Source organism: Halichoerus grypus, chromosome 2 (assembly GCF_964656455.1).
Source record: "Halichoerus grypus chromosome 2, mHalGry1.hap1.1, whole genome shotgun sequence".
NCBI classification, from domain to species: Eukaryota; Metazoa; Chordata; class Mammalia; order Carnivora; family Phocidae; genus Halichoerus; species Halichoerus grypus.
This window is the reverse complement of record NC_135713.1, coordinates 152,891,282-152,904,681: the sequence shown is the minus strand read 5'-3', so window position 1 is coordinate 152,904,681 and position 13,400 is coordinate 152,891,282. Positions and strand designations below refer to the sequence as shown.

The following is a 13,400-nucleotide window of genomic DNA, read 5'->3' as shown; positions in this document are numbered from 1 at the left end:
GAAGCTTCCCCCTCAGCCATGCTTCCAACCGAGATGATGATGTTCTGGCTTCAGAAACGCTGAACCGGTCCTTTTTGGGTCCAGGAAGTCATTAAAGAGGTTCCACTTAGAATCGAGTAGCATGACTGATAAGATGGCAATCGTTTAATCTCCATGTAAGTTCCGCCCATCCGTCATGATCTCTGTTGTTAGTTTAGAATCGGGGGGTCGGGTCTGACGAGGTTTGTGTGCGGAGTTAAACTGTGCGTGGAGGTTTTGCGGTGGATGGAGGATTTTTTTGGTTGCTGTGCAGGATATTCTTGTCCTGGTTTGTTTTTGTTTTTATTTTTAATCTTGAGTCTTAACAAGAGCCAGGAGTGCCCAGAGAAGCAGCTTTTGGGTTTTGCAACGTGAGTCCCTGAGGTCTCGTGGGGACAGTGACACTTTGCTCCCAGGGTTATTGTGAGCGTCACAGGTGAGGGGCTGTGAGCCTGCCTCTGGCTGGAGCTGTGTGGCTACGAAAAACAGAAAATCAGTAACTGTGTCCTTGGCGATGAGTTCACGCAAGTCCCCTGTATTCACCGAGCGCCAGGGCCAAGCTGAGGGCAGGTGTGCTGTGCTGCTTGGCGGCAGCTGTAACTAAGGAGAAGAGTTCAAGTTCAGATGCCCCTGTGCCCGGGTGCTCCCTGTCAACCTGTGGACTTGCTCGAAATTTTCTAAAAATTCCCAGGGACTCCAGAACAATTAACAGACTGGCTCCACCACCCAGGAATGGAACCAGCACACACGTGTTATTGCTACGTAATGGGGATCTATGGGAATTCGTAGCACTTACGGATTTGTTTCTGAATCCGTGCTTACCTGTTAGTGACATTTTACAGCACGCTAGAGGAGAATTGTCTTAATTTAATGAGTATTGAGAACGTGCTCCGTGTCCAGCACAGCACCAGGTACTAGAGGCCTGTTGTATGGGTATTCGATGTAGCTTGTAGTCATCATCTATTAAAATAAGTTTCTCTCCGTTTCTTTGGTTCCTACCAAAAAGCGTCTGAAGAACCGGCTGAAATACTGAAATTAAATTCAGTAGCACTAGTGTTTTGGCCCATGCAGATGTGAGGAATGTGAAATACCTCGTAGGTGTCTTGTGTCCTGAGCCCGTCCCCCAGAGGAGGGGCGGCCAGGCATTCCGGCCCTAGACAGCAGCGTTCCTTATTAAAAATGAAACACCGTCCGTAGCCGTTTTATGAAACTGATGATTACAAATTGCACTTTTCTTCTAAATTCTAAGCGTGCCCGTACAGATGGTAGGTCTGCGGGGCTCATCCGATTTCTCACTGTCCACGTAAGTTTTTATAGAGGAATAAACTGTTAGGGTAAAATACTCAAATTCTTTTCCGGCTAGAGGATGACCAAATAATTGTACGATGCCCACCAGCAACCCTGGCCAGGCCGTCCTGACACAGCAGATGGGGGAGTCGGCAGCAGGGGCGCAAGCCAAGCCCTCCGTTCCCCGGAGCCGCGGGCTCTGCAACACTGGGAGGCAAAAGTAGCCCTCGCAGGTCTCATTTCGAGGAGCTGCTAGAATCTCATCTTCGCATTTTCTGCCTTTCTCTGGTGACTGCTTTTGCCACTTTCAACAAGAAACTATTCTTTTTATTTCATTTTTTTAAGTTTTTTTTTGTTTGTTTGTTTTGTTTTGTTTTTTAAGTAATCTCTACCCCCAACGTGGGGCTCGAACTCAGGACCCCAAGATGAAGAGTCGCATGCTCCACCGACTGAGCCAGCCAGGCGCCCCTCAACAAGAAAACATTCTTTTTATTTATTTATTTACTTTAGAGAGAGAGAGAATGAGTGGAGGGGAGAGGGAGAATCTCAAGCCGACTCCACGGTGAGGGCGGAGCCTGCGGTGGGGCTTGATCCCACGACCCTGGGATCATGACCTGAGCCCAAATCAAGAGTTGAAAGTTTCACTGAGCCACCCAGGTGCCCCAAGAGAATATTCTTTTTAAATAGAGGTTTTTCTGGGCCTTGATTTTAGAATGAGATCCCATAATAGTAGTGTGGCCCCAATCATTTAACGAAGCTCTCGAAGTATCTTTCTTTTACCCAGGAGATAATTTTGCTCATTGTTAGAAACGAACCTTCGTTTAAATTTTTAAACTAAAGGGGCGCCTGGGTGGCTCAGTCTGTTAAGCGTCTGCCTTCGGCTCAGGTCATGATCCCGGGGTCCTGGGATCGAGCCCCGCATCGGGCTCCCTGCTGGGCAGGAGGCCTGCCTCTCTCTCCCCCTGCTTGTGTTCCTGCTCGCTGTCTCTCTGTCAGATAAATAAAATCTTTAGGTATAATAATAATAAAATAAATTTTAATTTATTATTTTATAAATTTTTATAAACAAAAAGAGAGAGCTGAAAGTCCAAAGCATTAATGTTTTAAAAATCCAAGTATTTAGCTTTGGGTTCCCTTAATTTGAGAATCAGGTTCATTGTGATTGGTTTTTCATTTTCAGTGTAAAAAGCAGCCCCCGCTCGGGACCGCGTGCTTAGACGCCGGCTGACAGCTTGTCGAAGGCCTGCCCTCACAGGCCACAGACTTGCAAAACCAGCCCAGCCGAGTCCCGGCCACGTAAACAGGGCCCCCCTCCTCCTTGGCCGTGGCGGTGACTTGTTCTTGTGGGTAGCCGCGCCCACCGAGGGGATGTTTACCGTGTGACTCCGGTGTGCCCGGCACACTTTGAGGCCAATGTTGGAGAGCAGGGAACATCGTCTGAGCTGGTGGTCGGAGGGGTCCAGAGACACCAGGCCCCGGCTCTTAGGGCCCTGTGTGCACGTGCCAGGTGCTGGAGTGCTCTCCCCGGAGAGCCCCGTGCTGCGGGAAGATGCACAGAACACAGTGGATGTTGTCCTGGGATCTGGCCTAAGCGACTGGAAGCCTAGAGGAGGGAGGGGCCCACTGAGTCTGGACGCAGGGTGGACACCGGGGCCTAAGAAGAGTTAGCTGGGTAAAGGAGTGAGGATTTAAAAGCCAAGAGGTGTTTGCCAGGATGGCCGGAAAGAGGGGTGGGAATTCCAGGCAGAGAGCAAAGGACAAGACTCGAGGGCCTGGTCTCTGAGAAAGCGCACCTAGTTTGTAGTTGGGGCTTCAGGTGTGGGGAAAGTGGCCGGAGGTCCCTTCATCGAGCTCTGGAATGTTCACACACTCGTCTGAGGTCGGTCACGGTAGCTCCGTTGACCGAGGAAACGACTGAGACTTGCAGCAGCCGGGTGAGCTGACTCCAGATCACACAGCTCGTGAGGGGCAGGTGTTTCTGGCTCAGCACCGAGTTCTGCATCACTGGCTACACTCCTGGGCTCGGGGATTCAGACCGTACCCTACAAGCTGCAGGAGAAACGGAAGGGTTTGAAGTATAGGAATAAAGAACTTGTTCAGTTAGGTCTTTTTAGAAAGACCTGTGAATCACGACCCTGGGACCAGAGGCCTCCATGGAAAGACCAGTGTGGTGGCTCGGGGAGAGGAGGAAGGAGCAGGCAGGAGGGTACTGCAGGGAGGAATCCGGGGGGAGCAGTGAGAGCCCAAACGAGGGCCGTGGAACGGAGGGACAGATGGAAGACATTTCGAGGTTTGGCTTGGCCAGTTTTGGCGAGTGGCTGGTATAAGGGCAGTCGCGGGGACGCCTGGTCTCTTGCCTCCGTACCCGGGGGTCCCTCTGCGTGGGAGGCACACGAGGAGGACCAGGGTGGACGGTGCGGCAGAGAACGTGCTCTGTAGGATTTTGACCTGCCCCTCCTGCTTCTGGCTGCTGCTCCCCGCTCCTCCCGTCTGGCTCCTCCTCTCTCCCCAGCTTGGTCCCCCTGAGCCGGCCCATCGGTCCTGTGACTACTCCCCGAGTCGACAGCTCCCACATCCGCCTTCCTAGTGCAGGCCTTTCTTAGCAGCAGGCCGGAATGTTCTGGTGCCTCACGTGCCCCAAACCTAGAGGATTTGGGGCACAAAAAGCACTTCTCCCCCATCTTGCAGTGACACCCCCAGCCAAAGTCTTAGGACTTACTCTTGACACGTCTGTCGTAGTTTCGACATCAGCTTAATCATCAAGAGCAAGTCAGTCCTCCCACCAAAAGATGTCTCGTATCCTCCTCCTCTCTCCCTGTCCCCTGCGATCACGGGTTCCACTCCCTTCATCTCGCTCGGAGCCTGGACTGGCCCAGCCGTCCCCTCTCCGGTGACCCCTCCCCAGCCGGTTCTGGGTGCCGCAGCCAGCGTGGGCGCCCCAAATCTCCGTGCGTGTCGTGCGTCCTTGGCACGGGCTACTGTCACTTCTCCTGCCCCTGGTCCTTCCGTGCTGTTCCCGCCGCCTGGAACGGTCTGCTCTCCACGGGCTCGTGCTTACCCGTTGGGCAGTAAAGAGAAATTTCTCCAGAGGGATCTCCGACCCCGTCTCTTTCGTAGCATCCTTTCTTTCAGTGCTTTTCTCGCTGTCGGTAATTGTAGACGTATTCGATGTTTGCTGTGTTTATTCACTAACACACGCGTCCAGCCTGTGACGGGCCAGACGCCAGACGTCACGCCAGGCACGTCACAAGAATTTGTGGAAGGCAGAGGCGCCTTTGGGACTCCTGAGCAGGCAGGAGAAACCGGTGTCTGGTGACTGGTGCTGGGTCGTCAGGTAGAGCCAGTTCAAGCCGCAAACGAGAGCCCCCAGGACGAGAATGTGCCTTGAGACAAGCAGGTCAAGTAGCGTGTGCCTCTCCTTGGGTTTCGGGGCTGAGTGGAGTTTGGACCCCCAGCGAAGGCCATGATGCTCAGGAAAAGAAGTTACCAGGGGGACTGGAGTGGCCATAGAGCTGGGTGGGGGTCCAGAGCAGAAGCCGGGGCTGGAGGGAGTTCCTAGAACGCCGTCGGGATGGCCCACAGACGCACCAGGGTCAGGTGGACACCAGATGGTGTCCGCTGCTAGTGACCGACCTGTCCTTGCCGGAGCAGCCCCGGGCAGGGGGCGGAGGGCGGACTGGAAGCCAGGCAGCTGCCCAGGGAGTGGGAACTCGTGCAAGGCGTGAGGAATGCCGAGTGTGCGAACGGTTCCCGAAAGAAGCTTGGCGCTGAGGAGACAGAGAAGTGGGTGGACGCAGGGTCAAGGGACGTTCAGGGTCTGGTGGCGCATGCAGGGGCGGGGCTGGGCGCTGTCTTCTGCAGGAACCCGTGAGGAGGCACAGGTTGGAGGTGCAGGAAAGAATGGCAGAGGGCGGCCTCGAAGGTGGATGGCAGGCCATCTTGGGGACACAGGCAGGAGGGGCCTTGACCCCGCCCTTTGAGTCTGGGGGCTCTGCCTCGCAGACGTTGTAGGACGGGGTGCATGCACAGGCCTGGAGAATGAAGCCCATCCTGTCGACCCTTCCCCAACTTCCATTTAAGGCCTGCACGATGGCGACAGCGACCTCACCCCGGGGTCGTGGTTCCCTGCTCCCTAAGAGCCTCGCTGGAAATGGAGACGTGAGCAACGTCTTGCTCATAAAGCGCTTCCCCGCCAGGGCCGGGTCCCCACACGCTGCCCGTCGGGGGGACAAACCACAGACACGGGGGTGGCTGTCAGGACTGACGGGGGGTCATCAACCGGGAGAGTTCAGCGGATACTTTGGGTGCTTTGCAAATATTTCACGACTGTTCTAAGCGAGGGCACGTTCCGCGCAGGATGCTCCGCTGGGGGCCCCATGCGGTCCCGCTCGGCAGGGTCGGGTCTGCTGCTGCCACCGGAGCGAGGCGTCCGCGCGGTCTCACCACCGCCGCACGCAGCCGAGACCCGGACTCGGGAGGCCCCTTCCCGCGCTGCGCGCTCATCCCACAGGGAGCACCGCCCCCGCTTGGAGGACGGACCTGGCGCTTGCCCGTCCCTACTCCCGTCTTCCTGCCTCCGTTCCTGAAACGGGAATGACTGATGACGAAGAAGAGAGAACTCTGGTCCCGTCCCCCGCCCCCCAGCATATTCCCTAGGGGGATGTGCTTGGTGCACGCGTGTCTGTTCGTAAGCCGCTTCCTACCCTGAGACTTGTCACTGTGTCCGGTCGTGCACCAGTAATGCTGGTGGCGATCCCGCATTCTCCACGTGTTGGCACGTGACGCAGGCCAAGTGCTACTAGACGCAGTGTGTCCCTGAGCATAGGCGAAGGCATCTGCTGGTATGTGGTATGGAGCTGTCCGCACCCGGTAGCCTGCCATGGGGGCGTGTGGCTGTTGGTTCCACGGCTTGTGCGGTGTCCAAACACGCTGACTGCCTTACCCCTCTATGGCATCTCCTGTCATCGTGCCACAAAGCTTGTCCTGCTGCACCATCACTGTGTCGTTCCTGCCCCCGCGGGGGAGCTCGAGGGGGCTTATTTCCCTTTCCTTTTTTATTTCCACCAGTGGACCGTATCGTGGGTCTGGATCAGGTGACGGGCATGACGGAGACCGCCTTTGGCTCTGCGTATAAGACCAAGAAGGGCATGTTCCGGACCGTCGGGCAGCTCTACAAAGAGTCTCTCACCAAGCTGATGGCGACCCTCCGGAACACCAACCCTAACTTCGTTCGCTGCATCATTCCAAATCACGAGAAGCGGGTACGTGTCCCGCACAACGTACGCCGCTGTTCAGAGCGGATCCGGGTCCGGTCGCGAAGACTAAAGTGTAAAACTGTCGTTTGCTTGATTAGGCTGGAAAACTGGACCCACACCTGGTGCTAGACCAGCTTCGCTGTAACGGCGTCCTGGAAGGAATCCGGATCTGTCGCCAGGGCTTCCCCAACCGGATCGTTTTCCAGGAATTCAGACAGAGGTATTGCCAGCTTTGACTTTTTTCCCATGTGTTTCACAGCTTATGTTGATGTGCATCAAAACAGGGAACTGACGAGGAAACATTTTTCCTTGCTTTCTGGGTAGTTTCAGTTGCTTTTCCATATAGGAAAGGGATTATTATTGTTATTTTTTAAAGATTTTATTTATTTGACAGAGAGAGACACAGCGAGAGAGGGAACACAAGCAGGGGGAGTGGGAGAGGGAGAAGCAGGCTTCCCGCTGAGCAGGGAGCCCGATGCGGGGCTCGATCCCAGGACCCTGGGATCACGACCCGAGCCGAAGGCAGACGCCCAACGACTGAGCCACCCAGGCGCCCTGGAAAGGGATTATTATTATTATCATTATTACCTTGTTACTGGCCAAGAATATTGAGTGTCGTCTTTATACAGAGGAAAATTTGAAAACTCGAGAAGTCAAAAGTAAATAAAAATCATTCAGGAGTGACTTGAAGACGTTTGGGGATATTTTTCTCCATCTTCCAGTGAAGATGTATCCGTATAGGTCTGCTTATGTACAAACGCGTACGTACGTTTTCCACCGTGTGCGTGCGCACGTGGATACGCACGGTCCTTTTACTAACGCAGGGGAGGGAATCGGATAGATTAGAAAAGGATGAAGAAAAAAAGGCAGAAGATCAATAGAAGTGGATGCAATAGAAATGAACGAAAACATGAGAAATTGATTTTTTTAAACGTATCGTGTAATTTATCATTAGGTATTTGTGCCATTTGCTTTTTTTTTTTTTTTCATTTTTCTCTTGGAAATCAGATTTTCAATTATGACAACATTGGCTGTTCAATCATATAAACAAGTCTGCAGGTCAAAGAAGGGTGCTTTCTGCCACCGTTCCAGGTGGAATCCAGCTGAGAAACTATTCCAGAGTTTAGGGGTTTGGGGGAGGCCTTACCAGGGCCCCACTGTCTGATAAACACGGTAGAATTTTGCTTTTTGTTAATAGGAGAAAAAGGACTTTAATTGGCATCCAGAATACAAAGTTGAGTGATGTAGCCAGGATTCATCCTTCAATGTGTTGTAGGATGTATTTTTGCTAAAATGTATTTTTCTTGCGGTACGACCCACCTAAAGTGCCCAGATCTTAAATGTACAGCCCAGCGAGCACAAGCAGACCCAGGCCTGTGCTTTGTTGAACGTCACCCTGGTACCTTCTACTGATGAAGTGGAGGCCTCCAGGCATTACTCAGTTACATAATAAACGCCTACAAATCACACACAGAGGGCCAGATTCTCCTTGCATTTTAGGCCTGTGAACGTTTAGGGGGAAATGAAAAACAAAAGATTTTTTTTCAAACACCATGCTTTTACTCTTCACCACAACTTCTTAAACCCAGTGTTTGTCCTTGGAGAACTAAGCTCCTGCTCAGTTTGCCTCCTGTTTTAAGAAAGAGAAACCAGATCCGCAGAAAATCTCAGATCAGGACCCCGTCATGTCTTGACTCTTCCTGTGACATGATGACCTATCCCATTCTTGCCTCTTCAAGAAACAGAACTCAGTTAGTAGGAAGACGTTCCCACAGATTTTTATGGAAGATTTTTGGGCTGGTTTTCTTACAGATACGAGATCCTGACTCCGAATGCTATTCCTAAGGGTTTCATGGACGGCAAGCAGGCTTGTGAACGAATGGTAAGCTTTCCTGGACTTCTCTGCTCTGCGGATTACTGACAGAGTCTGTCCTGTGGCCAAGAGTAAACGGACTCTTTCTCTTTCAGATCCGGGCTTTAGAATTGGACCCGAACTTGTACAGAATCGGACAGAGCAAGATATTTTTCAGAGCTGGCGTTTTGGCGCACTTAGAGGAAGAAAGGGATCTGAAGATTACCGACATCATTATCTTCTTCCAGGCTGTCTGCAGAGGTTACCTGGCCAGGAAGTAAGTGGGAAATCACAAACAAGATGTTCGCCAAGCACGTGCTCATGCCGAGCGTTGCGTTTTGTGCTGGAAATGCAAGAGCGTGGGGCTCCAGGGCCCCACCAGGAGCAAAGAGACAAGGGGCCGAGGCGGAAAATACAGGGCTCGGGGGCTCACTTCGGCGTGGGTTCTCAGCGCAGGTTTCTCTGAGGCTGTGAACCCCGCAGGACGGGAAGGTGCTGGCCCTGGGAGAGGGGGGCGGAGGGCGGAGCAGCTCACCAGTGAGGGTAGCACAGCGCAGTTCTGGAAAGCATCGGCCACCTCCCAGTAGGTGCAGCAGCCCCGCAGGGCAGGAGCATGGTGAGTGGGAGGACACGGAGGGGTAAGCCGGAATTTCCGGGTCACCCAGCTGGCAGATCGGACGAGAGTGGGGCCAGAGAGGAATCGGGCAGGCCGCGTGGACAGCTCTGCAGTGATGCTGGGAGGACGGCCCTCCCTGGCCCGAGGAGGTGATGGGGACCGAGAGTGGTGGCCGGACTCGAGATCCGATCAGGAGGGCTTAGGACTGGTGCAGAACTGGTGGCGGGGATGGGGTTTCTTTCATGTCCTGCCATGGAGGCCGGGGCCTGGGAAAGAGGGTACGGTCTGCTGTCCAGGGCCCTGTGGCCGGCGGCGTCGGGTTTTCAGCCAAACGAGGTGGAGGCGGTGTTTGTGAGTCTTTGCCCACAACGTGGCAGGATCCGAGCTAAGGAGGAGGCACGGAAACTCCGAGAAGAATATGACGTCTTCGGTGACTCGCACCAGGACACGGTGGGCAAGAAGGAGCAAAAGACTTGGGGTTTTATATGTCGTCGTTGCTCACAGCACGTTAACTGCCCCCATAGCCCCCGGCCCACGGGGCCCCGAGGGGATGGGAATGAGCCCAGCCAGCTGCCTTCCAAGTAACAGTTCGACAGCGACCAGAAACAGAACTGTCCGAAGCGCGGGAATGAACTACGTACATTGGCGAAAGTGTGTGTGGCCTCCTCACTGGGTCTAAACCCTGCAAAGTTCACGTCGAGATCGGTGATCAGAAACAAAGATCTCTTGAGGACTTAGAACGGGCACGCCTGCGTGACTGCTGCGGAGGGAGGGGCTCGGTCCCTTGCAGCCCGTCAGTCGCGCTAGGTACGCGCCGGGCTGGACTTAGGATTAGGGCCCGTTGGTGCCCGGGAGTCCGTGAACTTGACGTTGGGGCGCCCGGGATGCACTTGGGGAGAAGCAGGAAGAAACAGGTGGCTTTGACACTTCGGCTGCAGACGCGGGTCACCGAACCCCTTGCAAAGAGAGTGGGACGGTGCCCACACCCGGCAGCCGTTCGGGTTCCGTTGAGGGTTGCGGGGAAGGAAAACCAGCCACCTCGTTCAGACGAGCGACTGGCATGTTCTTGACCCGTTCTGGCCATCTTCTCCCAGAGGCCCACGGATGCACCAGGGCAACGGTTCTCAATACGGAGACTGGGGGACTGTGACGGCGTTTCTTGAAGGAAACTGCGAGAATTGGAAGGCAGATGCTATTTTGTAGTCTCAAAAGACATACTTAAAACTATTGTTCTTGAAGAAACTACTGCAATTGAGGCTTGGTCTAGCCTGCGTGGCAGGTAGGCATACATGAGAAGAAAGAAGGCTTTGTAGGGAGCCGAGCAGCGGGCTGGAGGACATTCTAACCGGCAAGGTGGCCATCCGGAGGTTCTGGGACTCCTGCAGGGAAACGTTAACCTCAGGGCAGCAGAAGGGCGAAAAGTCGCCGCTTGTGCCCTAAATCCAGAACCTTCCGCTCTGAAGACTGTCCTACGTGACTCCAGTACATACCAGTCGTTGGTGCAGTGAAGAGAGAACTGTAAATGTTTCTTACTGTCTTTTCCATCTCCTCCAAGTGCTTCTCTCCCCAGGAGAACCCTATCGCCCGTCTTGCAGAGAGTTCTGGAAGGGTCTCGAGAGGAACAGTTACAGGTCTAGAGGTGCCCGGATGTTCGTTCATTGGCCTGGCAGCCATACTCTGAGGGGCCTGAGTACGTCGCTCACTGGCTTGGATGCTGGGACCACAGAGTAACTGGGCCGTGCTCTCTGCTCCCGGGGAGCCGCTCCTGGCTGGGAAGGTGGCCGCAAGTCGCCCCAGCGCCCCGAAACGCAGCGGATCCGAATGTTTTAAGTAGCGAGTGGTCCCACAGGGGCAAAACAGACCTGGCTGAGGGGAAAGCTCAAGTCTAGAAGCCCGCCAACAGTGTCGGAAACCCAGGTTCCGGAGGGGATGGGGCAGAGCCAGACTGCTGGGCAGGGAGCGAGGGGGGGACCCTCGGAGCCTGTGTCCCCTGGAAGTGCTATCGTGCATAGACAGACTAGTGGCCTCCTTGGAGGAGGGGCAGCACGGCGAACTTGGCTGGGGCTTGGGGGTTGTTTTGGCAAGAGAGGGGAGGTGGGGCTTCAGAAAGGGAGCTCTGTTCTCGAAGGCGAGCGAGAAATTGAAAATACTCGAGTCAGGACAGTTACAGGTGGGTCTCAGTCGTGCGGCCGGAGAAGGCAGCATGGAGAGGTGGGAAAGCCCAGACTTGGTGACGACGAGACTGGGGTTCGAGAAGCATCTGCGTGTCCTGACTTCTTGGGCCCTTGTCTATAAACGCGAGGCATTAACCCCACCATGTGCGGGGCTGCAGAGTGGGGGGAGGAGGGAAATCACCTGGGAAACGGGGGGCCGATGGAAAGGAAAAGCAGTAGCTGATGAAGGATGCGGAGCGCCAGCAAGGGGAGGATGGAGAAGGTCGGTGTCCGCGTGCTCACCGCCTCGGGAGAGCAGGGGTTTATCCGCGCCCGGAGCGCACAGTCGCGGATGCACACGGGAACGTGGCGGCGGGCCGAGTGGGGCCGAGCGGGTCCGCTCCGCCCTGAGCTGTTCTGGGTTCCGCAGGGCCTTTGCCAAGAAGCAGCAGCAGCTGAGCGCGCTCAAGGTCCTGCAGCGGAACTGCGCCGCCTACCTGAAGCTTCGACACTGGCAGTGGTGGCGGGTCTTCACCAAGGTGGGCCCCGCGCATGCACGCGTCCCCTCCCCGGGGGGCCTGGCTCGGCGCACCCCCCCCCCCCGCCGCCCTCACGCCCGCTTCTGTCGCAGGTGAAGCCACTCCTGCAGGTGACCCGCCAGGAGGAGGAGCTTCAGGCCAAAGACGAGGAGCTGCTGAAGGTGAAGGAGAGGCAGACGAAGGTGGAGGGCGAGCTGGAGGAGATGGAGAGGAAGCACCAGCAGGTGCGCGTGCGGCCGCGATAGGGACCCTCACCCCCACCCCACCCCCCCCGGGACCCGCCGCGGTGTCTGACCCTGCGCCGCGTCCTCACTGCTCCCCAAAGCACAGGCATTTGGGAGGAGAAGTGACAGGCGCGCCGCCCCGGGCCGCGTTTGTAGACGAGGGTCACAGGATAGTAGCGTCAGGGCCAGGAAGGTGAAGGATGAAGGCGGGACTGTCCCTCCAAACCAGCCCGCCTCGGCCGTCACCGTGAACGCATGTGAACCACGGTTTCCCTCTCCCTTTGTCCGTGACCTTCACAGAAGAAAGTAGCATGACTCGAGTAAGTGTTACTCAGGATAGCCTGAGACCCCAGAAGCCACCAAAACCGTTTTCATCTAGCTTGATGTGCTGTAGCTACAGAATATCCGAAAGTTTTGCCAGCGATGTTACATATTTTTTTTAAAAGATTTTATTTATTTATTTGACAGACAGAGACACAGCGAGAGAGGGAACACAAGCAGGGGGAGTGGGAGAGGGAGAAGCAGGCTTCCCGTGGAGCAGGGAGCCCGATGCAGGGCTCGATCCCAGGACCATGGGATCATGACCTGAGCCAAAGGCAGACGCTTAACGGCTGAGCCACCCGGGCGCCCCGATGTTACATATTTTTAACCCTCGGTTTCTTTGCTGTCGAACAGTGGCCACTGAAATCATGGTGACTGTGTCCGGTGTGGGCGCGGGGGTGGGGGGGCAGCAAATGACTGTGCCAGGCACTTCTTTGTGATCACAGCTTCTGGAAGAGAAGAACATCCTCACGGAGCAGCTGCAAGCCGAGACGGAGCTCTTCGCCGAGGCGGAGGAGATGAGGGCCAGGCTTGCCGCCAAGAAGCAAGAACTAGAGGAGATTCTCCATGACTTGGAATCCAGGGTCGAAGAAGAAGAAGAAAGAAACCAAATCCTCCAGAATGAAAAGAAGAAAATGCAAGCGCATATTCAGGTGGGTATGATAGTCTTTATTTCCGGTTATATTTTGGGCTTTCCAGGTGGTTCTGCTGCATAAGGTGAGTAGAAGCTGTGGCTTTGGATCGTGTCCGGGGACGAGCAACAGGAGTCAAGGTCCCAGGTCCGGCCCTTCACAGAGGACCATCGCTGCAAGTGCACGAGGAATAGATTGTCTTCCAGCACAGATCTGTTATTTTTACGTCCTGAGGTAGCGGTACACAGGGATTCAGAATAGGAACACGCTGGGACCTCATTTGTCCCGTGTTGTCATTAATCATGGCATTGCTCACTCCGTTCCCTAACAGGCCTCTGTCAGGCAGTGTGGTTCATGCAACGTGCTCGGCTCTGACCCAGGAGGTGGCCAGGAATCAGGATAAAACCCTCAGCCCTTCCTGGGCAGCCTTATCGGGACGTAGGCTGTCCTCTCGCTGCACCTGCGGTTGAACGCCCAGACACACGGTGCAGACCGTGCTTCCC

The 13,400-nt window shown here is 55.1% G+C and overlaps 1 protein-coding gene across 10 annotated transcripts in view; it reads left to right on the top strand.

Moving 5' to 3' along the window:
• MYH10 (myosin heavy chain 10) overlaps window positions 1–13,400 on the top strand; it is a 121,481-nt gene that overhangs the window by 78,197 nt on the left and 29,884 nt on the right. For all 10 annotated transcript variants that reach the window (XM_036094491.2, XM_036094495.2, XM_036094497.2 and 7 more), the window contains 7 exons: window positions 6,373–6,566; window positions 6,659–6,780; window positions 8,373–8,442; window positions 8,529–8,689; window positions 11,612–11,720; window positions 11,813–11,944; window positions 12,712–12,918. In XM_036094491.2, coding sequence (XP_035950384.2) covers window positions 6,373–6,566; window positions 6,659–6,780; window positions 8,373–8,442; window positions 8,529–8,689; window positions 11,612–11,720; window positions 11,813–11,944; window positions 12,712–12,918 — 995 coding nt within the window. The remainder of the gene's footprint in view (window positions 1–6,372; window positions 6,567–6,658; window positions 6,781–8,372; window positions 8,443–8,528; window positions 8,690–11,611; window positions 11,721–11,812; window positions 11,945–12,711; window positions 12,919–13,400) is intronic.